This window comes from Pseudonaja textilis, chromosome 4 (assembly GCF_049901715.1).
Source record: "Pseudonaja textilis isolate UNSWEBS1 chromosome 4, rPseTex1.2, whole genome shotgun sequence".
Classification (NCBI taxonomy): Eukaryota; Metazoa; Chordata; class Lepidosauria; order Squamata; family Elapidae; genus Pseudonaja; species Pseudonaja textilis.
Genome location: NC_141993.1, coordinates 40,838,427 through 40,857,382, shown reverse-complemented (window position 1 = coordinate 40,857,382; position 18,956 = coordinate 40,838,427). Strand labels below are relative to the sequence as shown.

The 18,956-nt window shown below is 41.8% G+C and overlaps 1 protein-coding gene across 3 annotated transcripts in view; it reads left to right on the top strand.

Annotated features, from left to right (window-relative positions):
- Positions 1–18,956, top strand: part of ATRNL1 (attractin like 1) — a 497,977-nt gene that overhangs the window by 323,567 nt on the left and 155,454 nt on the right. For 2 of the 3 annotated variants that reach the window (XM_026704834.2, XM_087932664.1), the window contains exon 27: positions 2,016–2,123. In XM_026704834.2, the coding sequence (XP_026560619.2) occupies positions 2,016–2,123 (108 nt within the window). Of the gene's footprint in view, positions 1–2,015; positions 2,124–18,956 lie in introns of those variants that run through there. The other variant, XM_087932666.1, reaches the window with a different exon arrangement.

The window sequence follows — 18,956 nt, the reverse complement described above, 5'->3', positions numbered from 1 at the left end:
AGTCTCTGTCTAGTGTGAGTATTTTAAGTTACACAGTTGCAGAGTTACACTGGTGTAATAATGTTCTCTGATACTCAGACATTATTCTTAATGTTTAAGTAATCAGAGAAGAGACTATGCTTAAGCATCTGCAGACACTATTAGTAATAACTCCATCTGACTGCAGTACAAATACACAGGGAATCTAAAGGCTGAAAGGTCTTGTTCCCAGGATGAATTCAGAGTTTGTTCCATGATATAAGATTTCATGTCATGCTTGCTGTGATTTTTCACATGTGCTCTTTGTTTAGAAAAATGTTTTGAGCATGTATATGAGGAACATTTGATAATTGTGAAATATGATATATGTGCTTTTTCTAAAATATTCAGAACTAGGCAGTGACACGACTGGTTGCTGGCTAATTTTATAAATGATAAAAAAATTATCTTTTATAATTTAGATTTTGTACAGTAATGTATTACTTCGCTTTGAAGCCATAACACTCAAGGTTGCTATACTGAATTGCCTTTGGCTTTCATATAACAGAATTCAAGTTCTACAGCAAATACAGATGCAAATAAATGTGATTTTAGGGAGAACACCAAAATAATATTTGAGAAAATAAAGTTTCATACAATAATTAGCAGAGCAAAAGAAAGTGACCACAATTTATTTTGATTAAAAGAACCTTTCAATAATTTTTATATGTAAGCAAGGTCACTTTTTAAAGATTCTGACTCTTGATGTTAACCTTATCACCTTATATCAATGTTATTAAGCCGCCAAATTTTGTCACACAGGATTTCTGTCAGCTATAAGGTCTGGAATTTCTAACCACAAAGAAGGAAAACTGTATTAGAACTATGATGATTTTCCACACAATCCATGCCATCTTCTGCTTTTATTATGGTCACTATTGCTGCTACACAATTAATTTGTCATCTTCTCTTCTAATTCCTCTACTACCACTGAAATAGTTCCTGAACAAATAATATGGAAAGATGAAGAAGACTGTTTAGCAATTTTTTTCTAATAACAAGTTTCAATGAAAAAATAATAATTAAACACTATTTGAAATCATAGCTCATAGTAATTCTTCTATAAATATACGAGATAAGGATAAATATGAGGACTAAATAGATGTGTGTGAGTGAGCATAGAGCAGTAAGGAATAGTGTATATTTTAAGAAGAAATAGCACCTTCAAAATGACTGTGCCTTTCCACCTTTTGATTTTTTTCCAAATGAAAACAAATGTGAGACACTAGAATTTTTTAAGAAAAAGAAGTAAGTTTTTAACTAGCTATTTTCAACCTGTGCTCCTAATAGCTTATTTCGAAGAAATGTACAGATAGCCCCTGAGTTACAATCACAATTCAGTCGAAAATTTCTGTTGTTAAATGAGACATTTGTTAAATGAGTTTTATCCCATTTTACGATCTTTCTTATGACAGTTGTTAAAGTGAATGACTGCAGTTGTTAAGTTGGTAATGCTGTTGTTAAGTGACTTTGCTTGGTAGAAGTTACAGAAGGTGATCAAATGTCCCTGGGACACTGCAACCATCAGAAGTCAGTTGCTATGTGTCTGAATTTTGATCATGTGATATTGAGATGCTGCACTGGTCATAAGTGTGAAAAATGATGATAAGCCACTCTTCAGTGCCATTGTAACTTCAAATGGTCACTAAATGGACTGTTGTAAGTCAAAGGCTACTATATTTGGTACTAAAAATAGCAGAAACAACCCAGCCCAACTTGCAATTGATTCAGTGGCACAGAACTCAAGGAAACATAGCAAATAATGGTGTTCCCCTTGTGACTTCATAAAAACAAATAAACATTTCTGGTTTTATTATGTTTTCCCCCAAGTATAGAAAGCTGTGTTATCGTACAACTGAACTCCTTTGGAACATATAGTTCAGAAGCTGTATTTCCCATTAGTGGATAAATGTTAAATGAATCATTGACTGACTGTACTAAATATTCAATTTTCAATATACTTTATTAATGTAGGGGTTTTTTTCCTCTTTTCTCAGCAACTTTTGCGAGAGCGACAGCAGATGGCCAGTCGTCCTTTTGCTTCTGTGGATGTAGCACTCGAAATAGGAGCTGAGCAAACAGACTTTCTACGAGGTCCATTAGAGGTAGGCACAGTGTCGCTGACTAGGGACCATTTCAATTTGCATATGTATATTTCTAGTCTCATCTGCATCTGCTTCTGAAACCAAAAAGAGCAGGATTACCTATAGCCAACAAGTTGAAGCTACATATGTTGTGTCATTTTCAAGGCTCATCATTTCAGTGGTGTAACATGAGCAGTAACAAAAGCCACTAGAGGATCCATTAGTCTAGCCTGCAATGACAATCTGCTCACCTGGCAGCCCTTTTTTTTTGGCAGACAATTGTTAGTTGCATGTATTAAACAAGCCTCATGTTTGGTCTTCTGAGTATACTGTGCCCCCTGGTTAACAGTTCATATCCATCTTAATTTACTAGGATTGTACTTTAAAATGAGATTTGCATTGCATTTTTTATTTGGATTTGATATTTTATGTTTGGAGAGATATTATTTATGGGTATATTATGTTTGTAATTAACAGATACATTATAAAAATTTTAATTGTAAAGGCAACACTCTGAAAAAGAAATTATAAAATGCTACACAATACAACGTAGAAGGCATAAAAATGCCCAAAAGAGATTCTGGAAGCATCATCTAAAAATTAAAGAGAAGTGCAAATAAAGAACGATAATGACTACCTGACATACTCTAGGATCAGCTTTTTCTTCAGTCTAGTCACATAGTTCTGTATCTTTAACTGTCATCGTTTATATAAAATCTCATATACATATATGGGGAAAAAATGGAACTTTGACCTCTTGCTAAGGATATTATTTGATATAATTGTAGCCATAGTTCCCTCTCTCACAGCTTAAAGAAACAGCATAGTCTAGATATTACACATGTGCTTAGATGAACAAGTTATTCAAACGGAGACCTTCATTAATGGGAATAGGATAAGTGTGAGATTAACTAGTCTATTTATACAGGCAGTTCTCAAGAAACTACAGGCCGCTTCATGACATTTCAAAGTTATGACTGACATTCCAAAACTATATACAACACTGTTTCAAAGTTATGGCAGCTGAAGAGACACTGTGGTCATTTGCCATCACACAGACCATGGGAATGCTGTAGCATTCCCCTCCTTGTCTGTCATCCCCTAGTCTGCCCCAATAGGACCTGCAATGATTAGACCTGCTCCCCATGCTCCTTGGAAAGTAGCCACTGTTTTCAATTTCCCAACAACTCCTTGCAGAAATGGCAGCTGCTCTGAGAGCTTTCTGCAGGATCAACTGGCTGCCAATCAGCCGGCTAGAGCATTCTAGCCCTTCAGATGGATAGTTAAATCTTGCAAAGAACCAGTGTCCTCTATTTTGTTGCACAACTTTTGGAGATGACTTGTTTAGTTCAAGGGAAAAAGCCACAGAAATAATTTTATTTCCTTGTTGCTTCATTCGTCTACTTTCAGCCTGGAGTCAAGGTAAGGTTTTTAAAAGGGAGAGAAATTGGAAAGCAGAAGGAGAATTTAGTCCTAGCACCTAATTGGACCAGAGAGGATCAACAAATCTGTCCCTCCCCCCAAAAAATTTTTTTTTGATAGAAGCAATGTGGCTTTTCTAGGAAAGGGAGAAAGGAGGGGAAAGGTTTTAGGAAGCTCATCCTGAAGCTGCCTTTAATTCAAGGATCAACTTTCCAAACCAGGCAAGGAGAACCTGTAGCCTCCCAGTTGCCAGCTGATCAGTGGCAGGCTGATGGGTGCACAAAGCTCAGAAAGATTGGTTCCACAGAAAAGCTGGGCACCTTGGCAGGAAAGGGCAGGGGAACAATTATGCCGAGAGTTTTCCTGCCTCATTCTTGCTCACTGGCAAGGCAGTCAGTGTGTAGCAGGCCTGCATGCAGGATGGGGGAGTCCTTGAAAAGTCTGAAGCTACTAGGTTTGTGTCTATGCTAAGCTCCCCCAGCTCCACTTAATAACCTGTGCATTTGTTTAACAAATGCATTGTGGAAAGCAGGGGTGGATGGTCCGTATAAAGTAGCATGTGGAAGGAAAACAAAGAAAGTGTCCGTTATTTCTACTGAATTATTTTAAAACAAGGATGCAGCTGGGGTTGTACTGTGTAGATGGAGATGTACCCATGAGCCTGGAGTGAAGCGTTGGAATTGTAATGTTCTAGAGAACATATTTTTAGGATATTCAAATAACAGAGCAGATCTTTAGAAAATACCTGTTTTTATTATTTTTTAATTAAATGTTAGAAATAAACATCAAAAATTAATTGCTGCCCTTTTATATGACATGTTTATCTAGAAACCAATCGATAGAGAAACTGAAACATTTTAATGGTATATTTTTTTAAGTTGTTAATAATCCCCCTTCCCCAATTCTGGTAATTTTATTTGTGTTTATTTGTATTCACTGCATGATTGTGTTTGACTTTTGATAGTAAAACATATCTGAGTATGAAGTTAACATTTCTGTGAAAGGATTACAACCAGCAGAAAAAAAAAGTGCATTGCTCTAAATATTTAGTAATCTATTGCACCGTATTGATTGTTCTGTAGTATCTACAATGTAGAGTTCGATACAAAGAAAGAGCACTATATGACAACATTAAATTACCAGTCTGTTCTGAACTTATAAAAAGCTCTTCTCATAAATTGTTACAGTTTCCCTTAGCTCGTACAGTTCCCTTAGCCCAACACAGTTGCATTATAATTATTTTTCTGAAAATTCTGCAATAAAAGAAGCCAATTCCTTATTATTTTATTTTCACATTTTTATTTTATTACTTTTGGGTTTTGATTTATTGGAAATAATCCTTTATACAATCCTTCCATCTATTTGGTGGGAAGTGAATTCCATTTAATAGTTTTAATTATGCTTGCTTTAACTACTGTGTTCCTTACTAAATATATCTGTTAGTAGACACCAGTAGAATGGATACATATAATGGATGAATGGATACACCAGTAGAATAGATGCATATATATGATTGCTTATTACTCAGTGTATTGCAATAAATATATTTCTTCTAATCCAGCAAATTGTGCATTTATATTGGTAGTGAAATAATAATTTCTTTTCTTTCAACTTCCTTAACCAACCTTCCTTATTTTTATTTGATGGAAAGCTAATTTTGGATCAGATATAATTTCAGAAGCGCTATTTTATTTTATAGCAGAAGCTCAGATACCTTTGATTATGTGGGTTTGACCTGTGGATTTTTTTAGGTAAATGTAATGTTAGAACCATTATATAGTACCAATTTTGTTATATACAGTGTAAGTCTTCTACTAAGCTTGTAGTATAAATTCATTAACAAATGCATACCTAAATTTTAGAATGGGATATTTAATAGTTTCAACAAACTTTTATTCTTTGGCCAATATTAATTCATTCGTTTGTTCATTCATTCATTTGTTTGCACTATCATTCATTCATTGCTTATGAGAGCTGCAGGGAGCATGGTAAGGGCACTACCACTATGTGATGATCCGGGACAAGGCACGAAGGTCACACAGCCAGATGACAGTTTAAACTCCCCTTTAATGCTCCAAATTTCCCCTCAAACACTCCCACCTTCTTGGCAAGTCCCAGAGCAAAGCGCGCACACAGACACACATAAAGCAGCCTCTGGCTGTGCCCAGTCCAGCAAAACAAAGGAACAGGGAAATTAGTCCACAAAACAAAGAACAAACAATGACTCCACAAAGTCAGGAAGAAGGCACTGAGTCCACAAGTAAGGAAGAAGCAAGCAGGCCTGCAAACTCCAAGTGTCTGTACAGACACACCAAACTCTACCAATTCAGTGTTTGTTCCCTACAAATGCCCCACCCCACAGTGTCTCCTTAAATCTCAGTCTTCAGGTATGCCTTATAAAAAGGAGTGGGGAGCTCTCCTGAGTCATCAGGTTGGTCTACACTGTTCCCACCTTCTCTCCACACTCCGTGCTCAGGGATCAGGAAGGGGTGGTCCTTGCGCGTTGCCTGAGCTCTCTCGCTCCTCATGTCTACTGCTTGCCTTCTCTCAGTTTTATCCTGCCCCCATTCCTCCCTGCTAACAAGCCACCGCAATCCTGAAGGGCCCTGGCTGACTTAGCTTGCTCATCTCCACATTCCTCCGAAGCCAGCGAAGCCGCTCCCTTGATCTCCGTTGGTTCCAGCTCATCTTACTCTGCAGATTCAGGTTCCAACGGGGGCATGACACACTAGGGCAATGGTGGCTAACCTTTTTGTGCGTGTGCGTGCACTCATGCACTCACATGCCAGCACTCAGAAGGCAACCCCCCCCGTGCCCTCTGCGTGCGCAACCCCCTCGCCGGCCCCTTACCTGCACTGTAGCTCACAGCTGATTTTCTGCCAGTTTGAGACCTTTTTCGGCCTCCCAGAGGCTTGAAAAAAGCCTCTGCAGGCTTTGCAGGATGAATAATAGACCTGTTTCATCACTTCTGGTATTACAGGGAAAGGTTCAAAATGCTTGAAGCTGCTTCATTTTTTGGCAGAAAGGATGAGTGTAGGAAAACAGATTCTTTCAGTGTTACTCACCTTGCCAAATTTCAGTTGTATACACATTTAAAATTTTTACCATAGTACATTTTCAGTATATCTCCTTTGCAATTCTTTTAGACAGGTAAAAGAAAAATGACACTTCATCCTATAAAATTTCTAATAAGGAAGCTGTAGTCTTGGTTGTACCCGGTCTAGAAAGTGCCCTATTTCAATTTTTAAAAATCCAAATTATATAAAATACCTACCTTTCTAATTCATTTTCTTGATCCAAGTTTAAAAGACACCAAAGTATTACCACTGAATTTCCCTTGTAAAGTGGTATAGCTATGTTATCTGTGATTGCTGGGTTTTCTCTGTCTACACAGCAGGTAGGCTTCATTCATAGTGATTACAGGCTACAAAGCTGGAATTATCTTTTTCCTACTCAAGTAATGTTATGCAGCTCTACTCGCATGCTTCTTAGATGTGGATTTGGATTCTGTCACCCCTCCTCCTCTTTGTAAAATTCAGAAGGGAATGAATGGTGAAATCTTCATTTCCCCAGGTTTTTACCTCCATTTCTACCCTGTCCCCCTCCTTCTTTTCTTCAAGACTAATAACACTTGTTGCTTTTGCCAGAGATAAATTTGCTAAGCTGACGCCTTTAGGTATTTCCCCTGTTGCAGTTGGCACAGAAGTCCTTTCCACCTGCATTAAACAAATACCTGCCACTTGAGGATAGAATGCACTACAGATTCTTTTTATTTCTTTTTTAGCCCCAGAATCACAGCCACACTTTATTTTATTAATATTGGCTTTAATTTACTTAATAAAACAGTGTACTAAACTATTTGAATAATTCAATTAAACCTTAGAGATGAATAGTCTTATTACTGTTGTTTAAAAATGGCTACACACTCGGTTGCTGCGGCTTTTCACTCTCTGGTTTGGTGTGTGTGTTTGGTATATATCAGTGGAGACTGTGTGGAAAGAGTTCATAGTTTTGAATTTCTGGGAACTCATATTTCTGACAACCTTACTTGGTCAGTCCACACTATGGCCACTGCAAAGAAGGCCCAACAGCGCCTGCACTTTCTGAGGCTGCTGAAAAAGAGTGGTCTGGGTGAGAAATTGTTGGTTACTTTTTACCATTCTACCATCGAGAGCATTTTGGCATTCTGTGTAATGGTGTGGTATTCTGGATGCTCTGTAGTGGATAAGAAGATGCTCCAGAGAGTTATAAACACAGCACAAAAAATCATCGGTTGCTCTCTTTCTTCTTTAGAAAAGATTGCGAAGATCAGACTCCTCTCTAGAGCACTAAAAATCTCCACAGATCATTCTCATCCTGGACATTCATATTTTGAACTGTTACCATCAGGGAGGTGTTATAGGTTCTTAAAATGAGGACTAATAGACTGAGAAACAGTTTCTTTTCCAAGGCAATAATTGTCTTGAATCAAACAATGCATATGTGATTTAGCCCTATGTATATAGTGGCATTTTTAAACTATCTAACTTACTATATGTTATGTCCCCGGGACTGACACAAGTTCCCCATCAGGTCCGTTCCTTCCGCGGGGGCATCAGCAGCCCCCATTGGCTGGCTCCCTTCGACAGCCGGTTATAAAAGCCGGCTGCGAGGTCGAGCCAGCCGCTGTTCGCTGGTAGGTCTGCCTGGTTAGAAGCAGACGCGACAGCCCCCTTTATTCCCCTGAATAAAGTGTGTTATTGGAATGCTCTGGTGTGGCCTCCCCTTCTTTCCGATCCATAACATTGGCGATGAGGATGGGATCTGGCCAACCAGCAGCAATAGCAAAGAGCTGAAATCACACACCAAACGCTGAACCGTAGCCGCGCCGTGAGAGCTCGGTCAGTTGTGGATTGCAGAAGTGAAAGCGGAGCGTGTAGCCGCTCCGCGTAAAAAAAAAAGAAAGCTACGTGAAGAGCAGGGCGCTGAGAGCCTTAGCCGCCGACACTGAGCGCAGAATTCAACTGTTGTGTTCGAATTCTGCTGTTAGCAAGCTTGGCGCTGTACTCGCAGCCGCCAGAACGCATTGGGCGCGCGATTTGAATAGCTGTCAGCACGACGCTACAGCTATAGCCGCCTACGCCTTGGGGAAGGCGCGAAATTCAAACGGAAGTCAGTTACGGGCTACAGCCATAGCCGACAGAGTCACATAGAGCGTGAAACACAGAGAGAACCTCTAAGAGCTGAAACACTAAGCTGGGGCAGATCTGCAAGCTACTGCTGCCACGCTTATCAGGGCCATTGTATTCCCAGTGAGATTGGCCAGTCTACCAACAGACTGAAAGCCACACTTATTAGGGCCATTGTATTCCCAGTGAGATTGGTCAGTCTACCAACAGACTGAAAACCCAATATGAATTCAAATCCAGCGTTCCCGCCATTTAAGCCAGATGAAGACAAGTGGGACTCTTACAGAAACCGCTTCAATCACTACATTGATGCCATTGGTCTGGCCGATGCTACAGAGAACAGGAAGAAATCGTACTTCCTGAGTTACTGCGGGGCCGCAGTGTTCGATACCGCCACAGCGCTATTTGCACCCAGGGAGTTAAAGAGCGTCCCTGGCCCGAGCTGTTAGAGACACTCTCTAACCACTATTCCCCAAAACCATTGCAGATCGCGAGACGTTTTGCCTTTCTCATGAGGAAGCAAGCAGATGGGGAATCTATCAATCAGTATTTGGCCGCCCTGAGAACCGCAGCTCTCCACTGCGAATTCAAAAATTACCTAGACGACATGCTCCTTGACCAACTCGTCTGTGGAGTCAAAGACTTAAGATTGCAGAGGCGTTTGCTGGCTAGAAAAGACCTCAACCTCACTCAAGCGATCGAGGAAGCCTTGGCAGCAGAGCTAGCAACCCAATCAGCCGCCGAAATACAAGGGAGCGCAGCCAAAGCCGGTCCAGTCACCATCCACTCAGAGGAGGTGGTGAGTGAAGAAGACCCCGTCGAGCACCTAGAAGTTCATCGACTCAAGCCATCCAAGCAGCCACAGGTAGGAACTAGGCCTGGGAACGGCAACATGTCCAAACACATCCTGTTGTGCCTCGCCTGCGGGGGTTCCCATGCCAGAACAACTTGCAGGTTCAGGAACGTCACCTGCAACAATTGCGGCAGGAAAGGCCACATCGCCAGGGCCTGCCAGGCAACACACGTGGCTCCACAAAAGGCAGCATCCTTTTACTCCCCTCCGGGGCCACCCAGGCAAGTAGAAAATTGTTACACGTGCTACCAAGCTAACCACACTTTTCTGACACCTAATAAAATCACGCTTTCTATCCATTTAGAAGGTAAACCCTGTCTTATGGAAGTCGATACCGGGTCAGCACTCTTGATCATCTCATGGAGCACGCTCAAGAAACTACGACCCAACCTGTCCAGAAACCAGCTCTAGAAGAGTCGTCTCACCTTGAGGGACTACCAGGGAAGAACATCCCAGTACTGGAACAGGCAAGTTCCTTGTTAAATTCAAATCCTTTAAAGGCCATCTGCCTTTAGTGGTGGTAGATGGTACCCTCCCTAGCCTTTTGGGGTTGGATTGGTTCCCCTATCTCAGCCTTAGCTTAACGGGGTTCATGCTGTCTCACCTTCCGATATCGACTTGCTATTTTCAGACTATGCTGATGTGTTCAGCGATGAATTGGGTTGTTATAAGGGTACGCCCATCTCCTTTTCAGTGGACCCCCAAGCAGTTCCCGTCCGTTTAAAGCCACGCAGAGTACCATTTGCTCTGCGCTCTAAACTGAACGCGGAACTGGACAAATTGCTCAAACAAGGGGTGATCGAGCCCACGGATTTTGCTAAGTGGGAGACCCCAATTGTCACACCCCTAAAAAAAGATGGCAGTATAAGAATGTGTTCTGACTACAAGACCACAATTAATCGCTATCTGCAGACTAGCGCGTACCCAGTTCCGGTGATCCAACACTTACTACACACATTTGAACCAGGAACCATATTCGCCAAATTGGATATGTCACAGGCTTATCAACAGTTTCCTGTAGACAACCAAATGGCCAAATTGCAAACAATTGTCACCCACAGAGGGGTATTCCGATGCAAACGTCTCCAATTTGGCGTTAGCGTCGCCCCAGGTATATTTCAGTCATTAATGGAACGGATACTGCAAGGCCTCCCTGGCGTGGTTCCGTATTTTGATGAAATTTTGGTATCAGCCAGGGAAAGACCCCAGCTTCTCCTCAGAGTCAGAGCGGTATTGGATAGGTTCAGGCAGCATGGCCTCAAACTAAAAAGGGAGAAGTGTGCCATCGCCACTAAGCAGGTGGACTTTCTTGGGTATAAAATAGACGCCTCAGGCATCCACCCGGTGGAATCCAAAGTCAAAGCCATTCACGAGGCAGGCACTCCTTCTTCCAAGTCAGAGTTACAGGCTTTCCTGGGGTTGCTAAACTTCTATGCATCGTTCCTACCCCACAAAGCGTCAGTAGCAGAACCGCTGCATAGACTTCTAGACAAAAACACTCCATGGTATTGGGGACCCAAAGAGGATTACGCTTTTAAGGCAATTAAGTCGCTGCTCACCTCGGACGCTGTCCTAATACAGTTTGACCAACACCTTCCTCTAGTCTTAGCAGCAGACGCCTCACCTTTCGGGATCGGGGCTGTCTTGAGTCACAGACTGCCCAACGGCTCTGAAGCCCCAATCGCCTTCTTTTCGAGAACCTTTTCAGCAACTGAACGTAACTACAGCCAAATTGACAAAGAGGCCCTAGCCGCCGTAGCTGCGGTCAAAAAATTCCATGAATTTCTTTTTGGTCACAATTTCGAACTTGTCACAGACCACAAACCACTATTGGGGCTTCTCTCAGGTGAAAAGCAGACACCGCAAGTCTTGTCACCTAGGATGACTAGGTGGACCTTATTCCTGGCGGCTTACTCATACAAACTAGTTCACCATCCAGGAAAACACCTTAGCCACGCCGAAGCCCTCAGCCGCTGCCCGTTGCCAGCACCCGTGGAGGACCCGGCCCCGGTACATGCCATTTTCGATGCCAGTGGGTTCAACCTTCCAGTCACTGCCGGCGACATCGCCCTCCACTCCAAAAAAGACAAACTTATCGCCCAGGTTCTGGACTGGGTACGGAGGGGGTGGCCGGGCAGCGATCTCTCAACTGAATTCTCACCGTTTAAAACCCGCCAGCAAGAGCTTTCCAGTTTGCAGGGCTGCCTGTTATGGGGGACCAGAGTTGTCATTCCAGAACCACTGCGCACACCCGTCCTGAAGGCGCTGCACGAGGGACATCCTGGCATCGTCCGGATGAAAGCGTTGGCTCGGAGTTACGTCTGGTGGCCGGGCATGGACGACGAAATAGCAAAATGGGTAAGCTCCTGCCGTCCCTGTCAGGAATCCAGGCCAGCACCGCCAATCACCACCCCAACCAAATGGGAAAGTGCCAACGCACCGTGGTCACGTTTGCACATTGACTTGGCCGGGCCATTCCACGGCAAGACTTTCCTGGTGGTCGTTGATTCATTCTCAGAATGGATCGATGTGGCCCTCCTACTCGCGACCACCACCCGAGCAATTGCCCAGGCTCTGACCCGCCTATTTGTTACACACGGTCTGCCGGACACCATAGTCTCAGACAATGGGCCCCAATTTACGTCCACAGAATTCAGTCGGTATGTCACCAACCTGGGCATCCGACATATCCTGACGGCTCCCTTTTACCCCGCTAGCAATGGGTTGGCGGAGAGAGCCATTAGGACAGCAAAAGAGGCGTTGGCAAGATTCACTCAAGACGACTGGCACTCCAGACTCTCTCGTTTTCTTTTGAGCCAACACTCAACCCCATGCACTGTCACAAATAAGTCTCCAGCCGAGCTACTGATGGGCAGACGTTTGAGGACGGTGTTAGATAGACTGCACCCCCACTATTGCCCTGACACACCAATTGGTTCTAACAGTAGGGTCAGGAGTTTTGTATTACAGGACCGAGTGTTTGCCCGGAACTACGCGGGCGATCCGTTGTGGGTACCCGGAAGGATCGTGGCCATCACCGGTCCGAGATCATACCGCATCCAGCTGGAGGACGGGCGCGTCTGGCGGAGACATCTGGACCAGATAAGAAGTCGCCAGAGCGAATTTGCCAACTCTGGCCCAGGGACTCCAGGGACACTCCAGTCGCCGCTCCTGAATCCGAGTTGGGACCACCAGAGTGACCAGCCTCCGCCGGCCGGACCGAGGGAACGGACGGTAGACCGGGACCGTCCACCAGAGTCGCCAGCCTTACCGTCCAATGACACTACCAGGTTACGTGACGATGACAGTTCAACAATCCAACCTGAAGACTGTGGTCATTCCCAGACTCCAGACCGAGTTCCGGATCGACCCTGTGCTCCCGCAAGCCCCGTTCCTGACTCACCAAACTCTGTGCCACTTTGTGTCTCACCAGAATTGCGCCGGTCAGGGCGCTCGCACAGGCCACCTGTTTACTTAAAAGACTATTCGTGTTCGTATCTGGGGGGAAGGGGTGTTATGTCCCCGGGACTGACACAAGTTCCCCATCAGGTCCGTTCCTTCTGCGGGGGCGTCAGCAGCCCCCATTGGCTGGCTCCCTTCGACAGCCGGTTATAAAAGCCGGCTGCGAGGTCGAGCCAGCCGCTGTTCGCTGGTAGGTCTGCCTGGTTAGAAGCAGACGCGACAGCCCCCTTTATTCCCCTGAATAAAGTGTGTTATTGGAATGCTCTGGTGTGGCCTCCCCTTCTTTCCGATCCATAACACTATAGGTTTTAGATAGGTTTTACACTAGGTTTTAATTATTATTTTAATTATTTTAATTTTTAAATATTCTGTAGTGTGATTGTGATGTGGTGTTTGGGACACTGCTAGAGTAGCTTTCAAATTTCATTGTATTTGTAGAATGCAATGACAATAAGGGTATTCTATTCTGTTCTGTTCTGTTCTGTTCTGCTCTGCTCTGCTCTGCTCTGCTCTGCTCTGCTCTATTCTATTTATAATAATAACCAGCTGCTATGATAAAAAACAATATGGTGTTCTAACTACAACAGCATAATTCCAAATGCGGTTTTAGATCCCCTAGAGAAACTGTCCATAGAGGAATGTTTTAAATTATTGAGGGGATGGGAATAACAATAATTAAAAGAGTATGAAAGGAACAGACAGAGAAGGACTCATGGAATTAGGTCACACACAAATAACAAGGTGATATATGGATTTGGGATGGATCACACAAGAACAGAAGAACATGGCATAAAAGTGACCTCTAGCTGTAATCTTTATTTCTGTCTCCTTAAAAGCATTAAGGATACCCATAGTGATGCAGTGGTGAGAATGAAGTATTGCAGGCTAACTCTACCCACAGCCAGGAGTTTGATCCTTACCTACTCAATATTGACTTAGCCTTCCATCCTTTTGGGGTCAGGAAAATGCGAATCCAGATAGTTGGGGACAATATGCTGACATGAGTGCTGTAAAGTACTGTGGAGTGGTCTATAAGTTTAAGTGCTATTGCTAATAAGCTGAAGATCCCACATATAATACAAAAAGACAAGGCTAGACAAAACAGCTGGAAGTGGAAGAGTTTAATGAATTGATAAAACTCACAGGTCAGCCAAGGATATCACAGCAAACAGAGTATTCATGAAAATGGTGAACTCTGCTTCAGGACTCTTCAACATCAGCCTTGACTCTTATACACTCACAAACAACAATGTGATGTAAATACAAATGTCATGGCTGATATTTAATCATTTGCCTCCCTCACACCCTTCTACTCAATGGATGCCAACATGAGTAACTATTCTTGTAAATGTCACAAAATCCCAGAAGTTTCCATACTGTATATGGATTTGAACTTAGAACATCATGAGTATCCATAAAAATCCAGAAACTGAAAAAAAAAAAGCTACTGAATCTGTGGAAAAGTTTGAAAAACTGTGAAGTATTTTAATACACGCATACTTCAAAAGAGGTGTGCATATTAATATATGTACTTTCAGAACACATTAACATATTGAAATAAGTTTGAGAAATTACTGGGGAACTTCATAATTCTTGGCTGCTTTCTTCACTGAAGTTATTAGAATAGGGTGTAGCTAAACTAAACCTCAAGGAGGAATGGAACTCAAATATAGTTGTAGATCAGTGGTGTTATCTAAGTGATCTGAAAAAGTGATGTTAAACTTTTTTTTCATATATGCGTGTATTGCAATGTGTAAAGCAGATGTGTGCTTAAGCTTTTATTGCATGAACCACCTATTTTATAAGTAATTATGCCAATTAGGAATTTAAAGATATCTTTAATTCAAGGATATGTCATTCTGCAACATCTCTATGATCTTTCTAATTCAAAGTTATTTATTAGTCCAAATGATGGCAGTATATCTCATAAGTTATGCTTTGAATACTCATAAGTATTCAGTTACTCATATTGGAAACTGAGTAATACATACAATAGTGCTGATTATATAGATGACAGAAATATAAAATCTCAGTTCCCCAAATGTTTGCCTATTAATGGGTGGGATGGGCTAATTTACATTTAGTGCATAGCATAGTAGCATCTACTGAAAAGAAATGTGTAGGCATAAGGTACAAATGACTGCAGACATTATAACTAGAAAGCATGAACACCTATGACTATCATCCATTGTGTGGTATGAGAAAACAGATTATCTGAAATACTCATGTCTGACAAATCTTTGATCTAAAAAAAAAGTCTGGCTGGAAGTAGGAAGGGAAAACAAAATAGAGGAACTGATTGTACATAACAATGCAAAAGGTGGCCTTTGGCTAGTAATTTTTTTAAATATAGTTTTTTTTAATAAAAAAAATAAAACAAAATGCTTGAATTCTGCACTACATTTGAAAACATAGCACTTCTAAAGGGCTGCTTGCCAATTTTTCTTCTTTCTGAAATTCCTAAATAGTTTTTGATTCCTCTCCTCTCCTCTCCCCTACCCACTTCTGCTCTCTCCTTTCTCTTTCCCCCTCCTCTGCTCTCCTCCCCTTCCCGCTCCATCTAGTTTTGTTTCCCATCTGTTATTTCACTTCTCTATACAACTATCTCTTCTTTTTTCCCATCTCCATCATGTGTTTTTCAACTTTACTCTTATTTCTGATGGAAGAAGAGAGGGCAACACGTCTCTCTGTGCACACATTTTCATGCTTTTGTGTTTGTGGAAGATAATAGTTGATAAATTCAGTCATTCATTCCAATAGCTTCTTTTCCTAATCCTGGTGCATGTGTGTGTATGTGTGTGTGTCTGTACTTACATGTATGGTATTCAGCTTTGTTCGGGTATTTTCCCATGTCATTATAGTTGTGCTTTTAAAGTTGTAGCAACGTTTTGTCAGAATCTCATCTGCCATCATCAGGCTTCTGTATTGTGTTCGTCTGTGAGTCAGACTTTCACAGCCATTTCAGTTTTAAATTTGGGGCTAGCCTACTGCTGTGCCAGAATGGTTTTTTCTTCATCCTGATTGGTTGGAAGTCTTGGTCTGTGTTTATTGGTCTTGGAATTTGCTGTGTTCTGCTTGATTGGTGTTTCTAATATCTTCTGTCTGTTTTGTGGCTTTTTTTGTCTTGATTGGCTGGCAACATTGTGTATTGGAGGCTTTTAGTGCAGCTTGGCTCTGACTAAATGGACGGCTATCATTTCTTAGAAAGCTAGGTTTCATCTGGGTGCCTGGTTGGGGTGTGTTTGAGCTGGAGGTATCAGGGAGATCTGTTTGTGCCCAGGTGTTTGCCTGGCTTGTGGCGTGGAGATTTTTTTGTTTGTGAGTGCAGGCTTCCAAATAATTGACAGTCTGGTGGAATCATCTCTTCTATTCATGCTTTCAAGTCTTTTTTCAATCTCTATGGCTTCTCTGATAATTCTGTGGCTAGGGTTTTCTATAGTGGCTAGGGTTTTGGTGCCATTGAAGTCGATGCTATGACCTGGGCTTTCATGTGTTGGACTAGTGAGGAAGTGTGTTCCAGCTTTTTTACTGTTTTTGTGTTCATCCAGGCGGGTACTTCTATTGGTCTGTCCAATGTATGTGGCAGGGCATGATGCACAGGGGACTTCATATATGCCTTGGTTTTCCAGGTCAGTTTTATCTTTGGGGTTTCTTAGGATGGCTGCTATTTTTCTGTCTGCTTTGAAGGCAGTCTTGATGTGATGCCTATGTAGTATCTTATTGATTTTGTCTGTAGTACCTCTTATGCATGGCAGGACAGCTGTTCCATAGGTCTGTTCATCTTCTAGGTCTCCATTATGTCTCAGTGTGTTTTGGGGGATCAGGCCTATGATTTTGCTTTTGTAGAAGCCGTTGGCTGTCAGTACTTTAGTTAGGGTGCATAGTTCAGTCTTTATGTGTGTCCTGTCTGCCAGGCGTTTGGTTGTGGCAATTAATGTTTTGGCCACGGAGTTTATCTGTGCTGGGTGGTGGTGGGTTTGGGTGTTGAGGTAGTGGTTGGTGTGTGTTTTCTTCTGGTATATGGTGTGTCCTAGTGGTTGGTATGTGTTTTCTTCTGGTATATGGTGTGTCCTAGTGTGCCATCTGTTTTTTTGTAGATTAGTACATCTAGGAATGGTAGTTGTTTGTTTGTTTCTGTTTCCATGATGAATTTGATTTTGGGGTGTGTGCTGTTTAGGTGTGTTAGGAAATTTTTCAGGTTTTCTGTTCCATGGGGCCAAATAACAAATGTGTCATCGATGTATCTTAACCATAGTTTGGGTTTGTGGGTGGCATTGGCTAGGGCTCTGGATTTGAATTTTTCCATGAACAGGTTTGCAATGATGGGTGACAGTGGTTATCCCATAGGGGCTCCTTCAATTTGCTTGTATCTTTGTCCTTTGTATATGAAATATGTGTTGGTTAAGCAGTGTTCTGTTAGTTCCATGAGGTGTTTGGGTGGTTGGTATTTATTTTTGATGATTTCGAGAGTTTCTTTTCTCGGGACTTGAGTGAATAGTGAAACCACATCGAAACTTACGAGTAGATCTTCTTGTTCCACGTGTAGATCTTTGATCATTTCCAAGAGGTTGTATGAGTTTTATACATGTGAAGCTGCTGCTTCAGCATGGGGATGTAGCTGCTTTGCTAGGTATTTGGCTAGGTTTTGTAGTGGTGCTTCTCTGGAGCTGACTATGGGTCTGAGAGGTATGCCTTCTTTGTGTATTTTTGGGAGACCATATAGTTTGGGGCATCTGGAAGATTTTTCTCTTGAGATGATCTACCATTCCTAGATGTACTAATCTACAAAAAAAAAAAAACAGATGGCACACTAGGACACACCATATACCAGAAGAAAACACACACCAACCTCAACGCCCAATCCCACCACCACCCAGCATAGAGAAACTCCGTGGCCAAAACACTAATTGCCAGAACCAAACGCCTGGCAGACAAAACACACATAAAGACTGAACTATGCACCCTGACTAAAGTACTGACAGCCAACGGCTTCCACAAAAGCAAAATCACAGGCCTGATCCACAAAAACACACTGAGACATAATGGAGACTTAGAAGATGAACAGACCTATGGAACAGCTGTCCTGCCCTACGTAAGAGGTACTACAGACAAAATCAGTAAGATACTACATAGGCATCACATCAAGACTGCCTTCAAAACAGACAGAAAAATAGCAGCCATCCTAAGAAACCCCAAAGATAAAATTGACCTGGAAAACCAAGGCATATGTAAGTACCCACGAAAACTTAAGAAAACATTATAAATATATATGTATGGCATTCAGCTTTGTTCAGGTATTTTCCCATGTCATTGTAGTTGTGCTTTTAAAATTGTAGCAACATTTCAGCAGAATCTCATCTGCCATCATCAGGCTTCTGTATACTCACTATACAGAAGCATGATGATGGCAGATGAGATTCTGCCGAAACGTTGCTACAACTTTAAAAGCACAGCTACAATGACGTGGGAAAATACCCAAACAAAGCTGAATGCCATACATGTAAGTACCCATGAAAACTTCTGGGCTAGCCTTGATAATAGAAAATCAACCGGAAGGAGAAGCGAAGGATTATATAATATATAAAATTATATTTTATTGTTGTTTTCTTCTCTAAATTCTTCCTAATTGTGATCCTCTTAATAATATCATAAGGTAAGGATCAAGCATTGTATAGGGGTTATCTTGAACCCAAGCTTTTGTTCTGTTACTTCAGTATGGCATAAGTGCCTGCTGAGAACTAACAGTAATTCATTAAAAATACAATAAGAACCATACATGACTTTTCTGCATTCAATTAATTGACATTTACATTAACCAGCTGGCATTCAGTTTTCTCTTGCCAATAACATGGCTGGTTTTAAAATTTGCTTTCTGTACAATAGTTGGGCTTATTTTCTTTTTGATTTAAATAATATAAATAATATAATGAGCAATTTTAAAATCTGCAG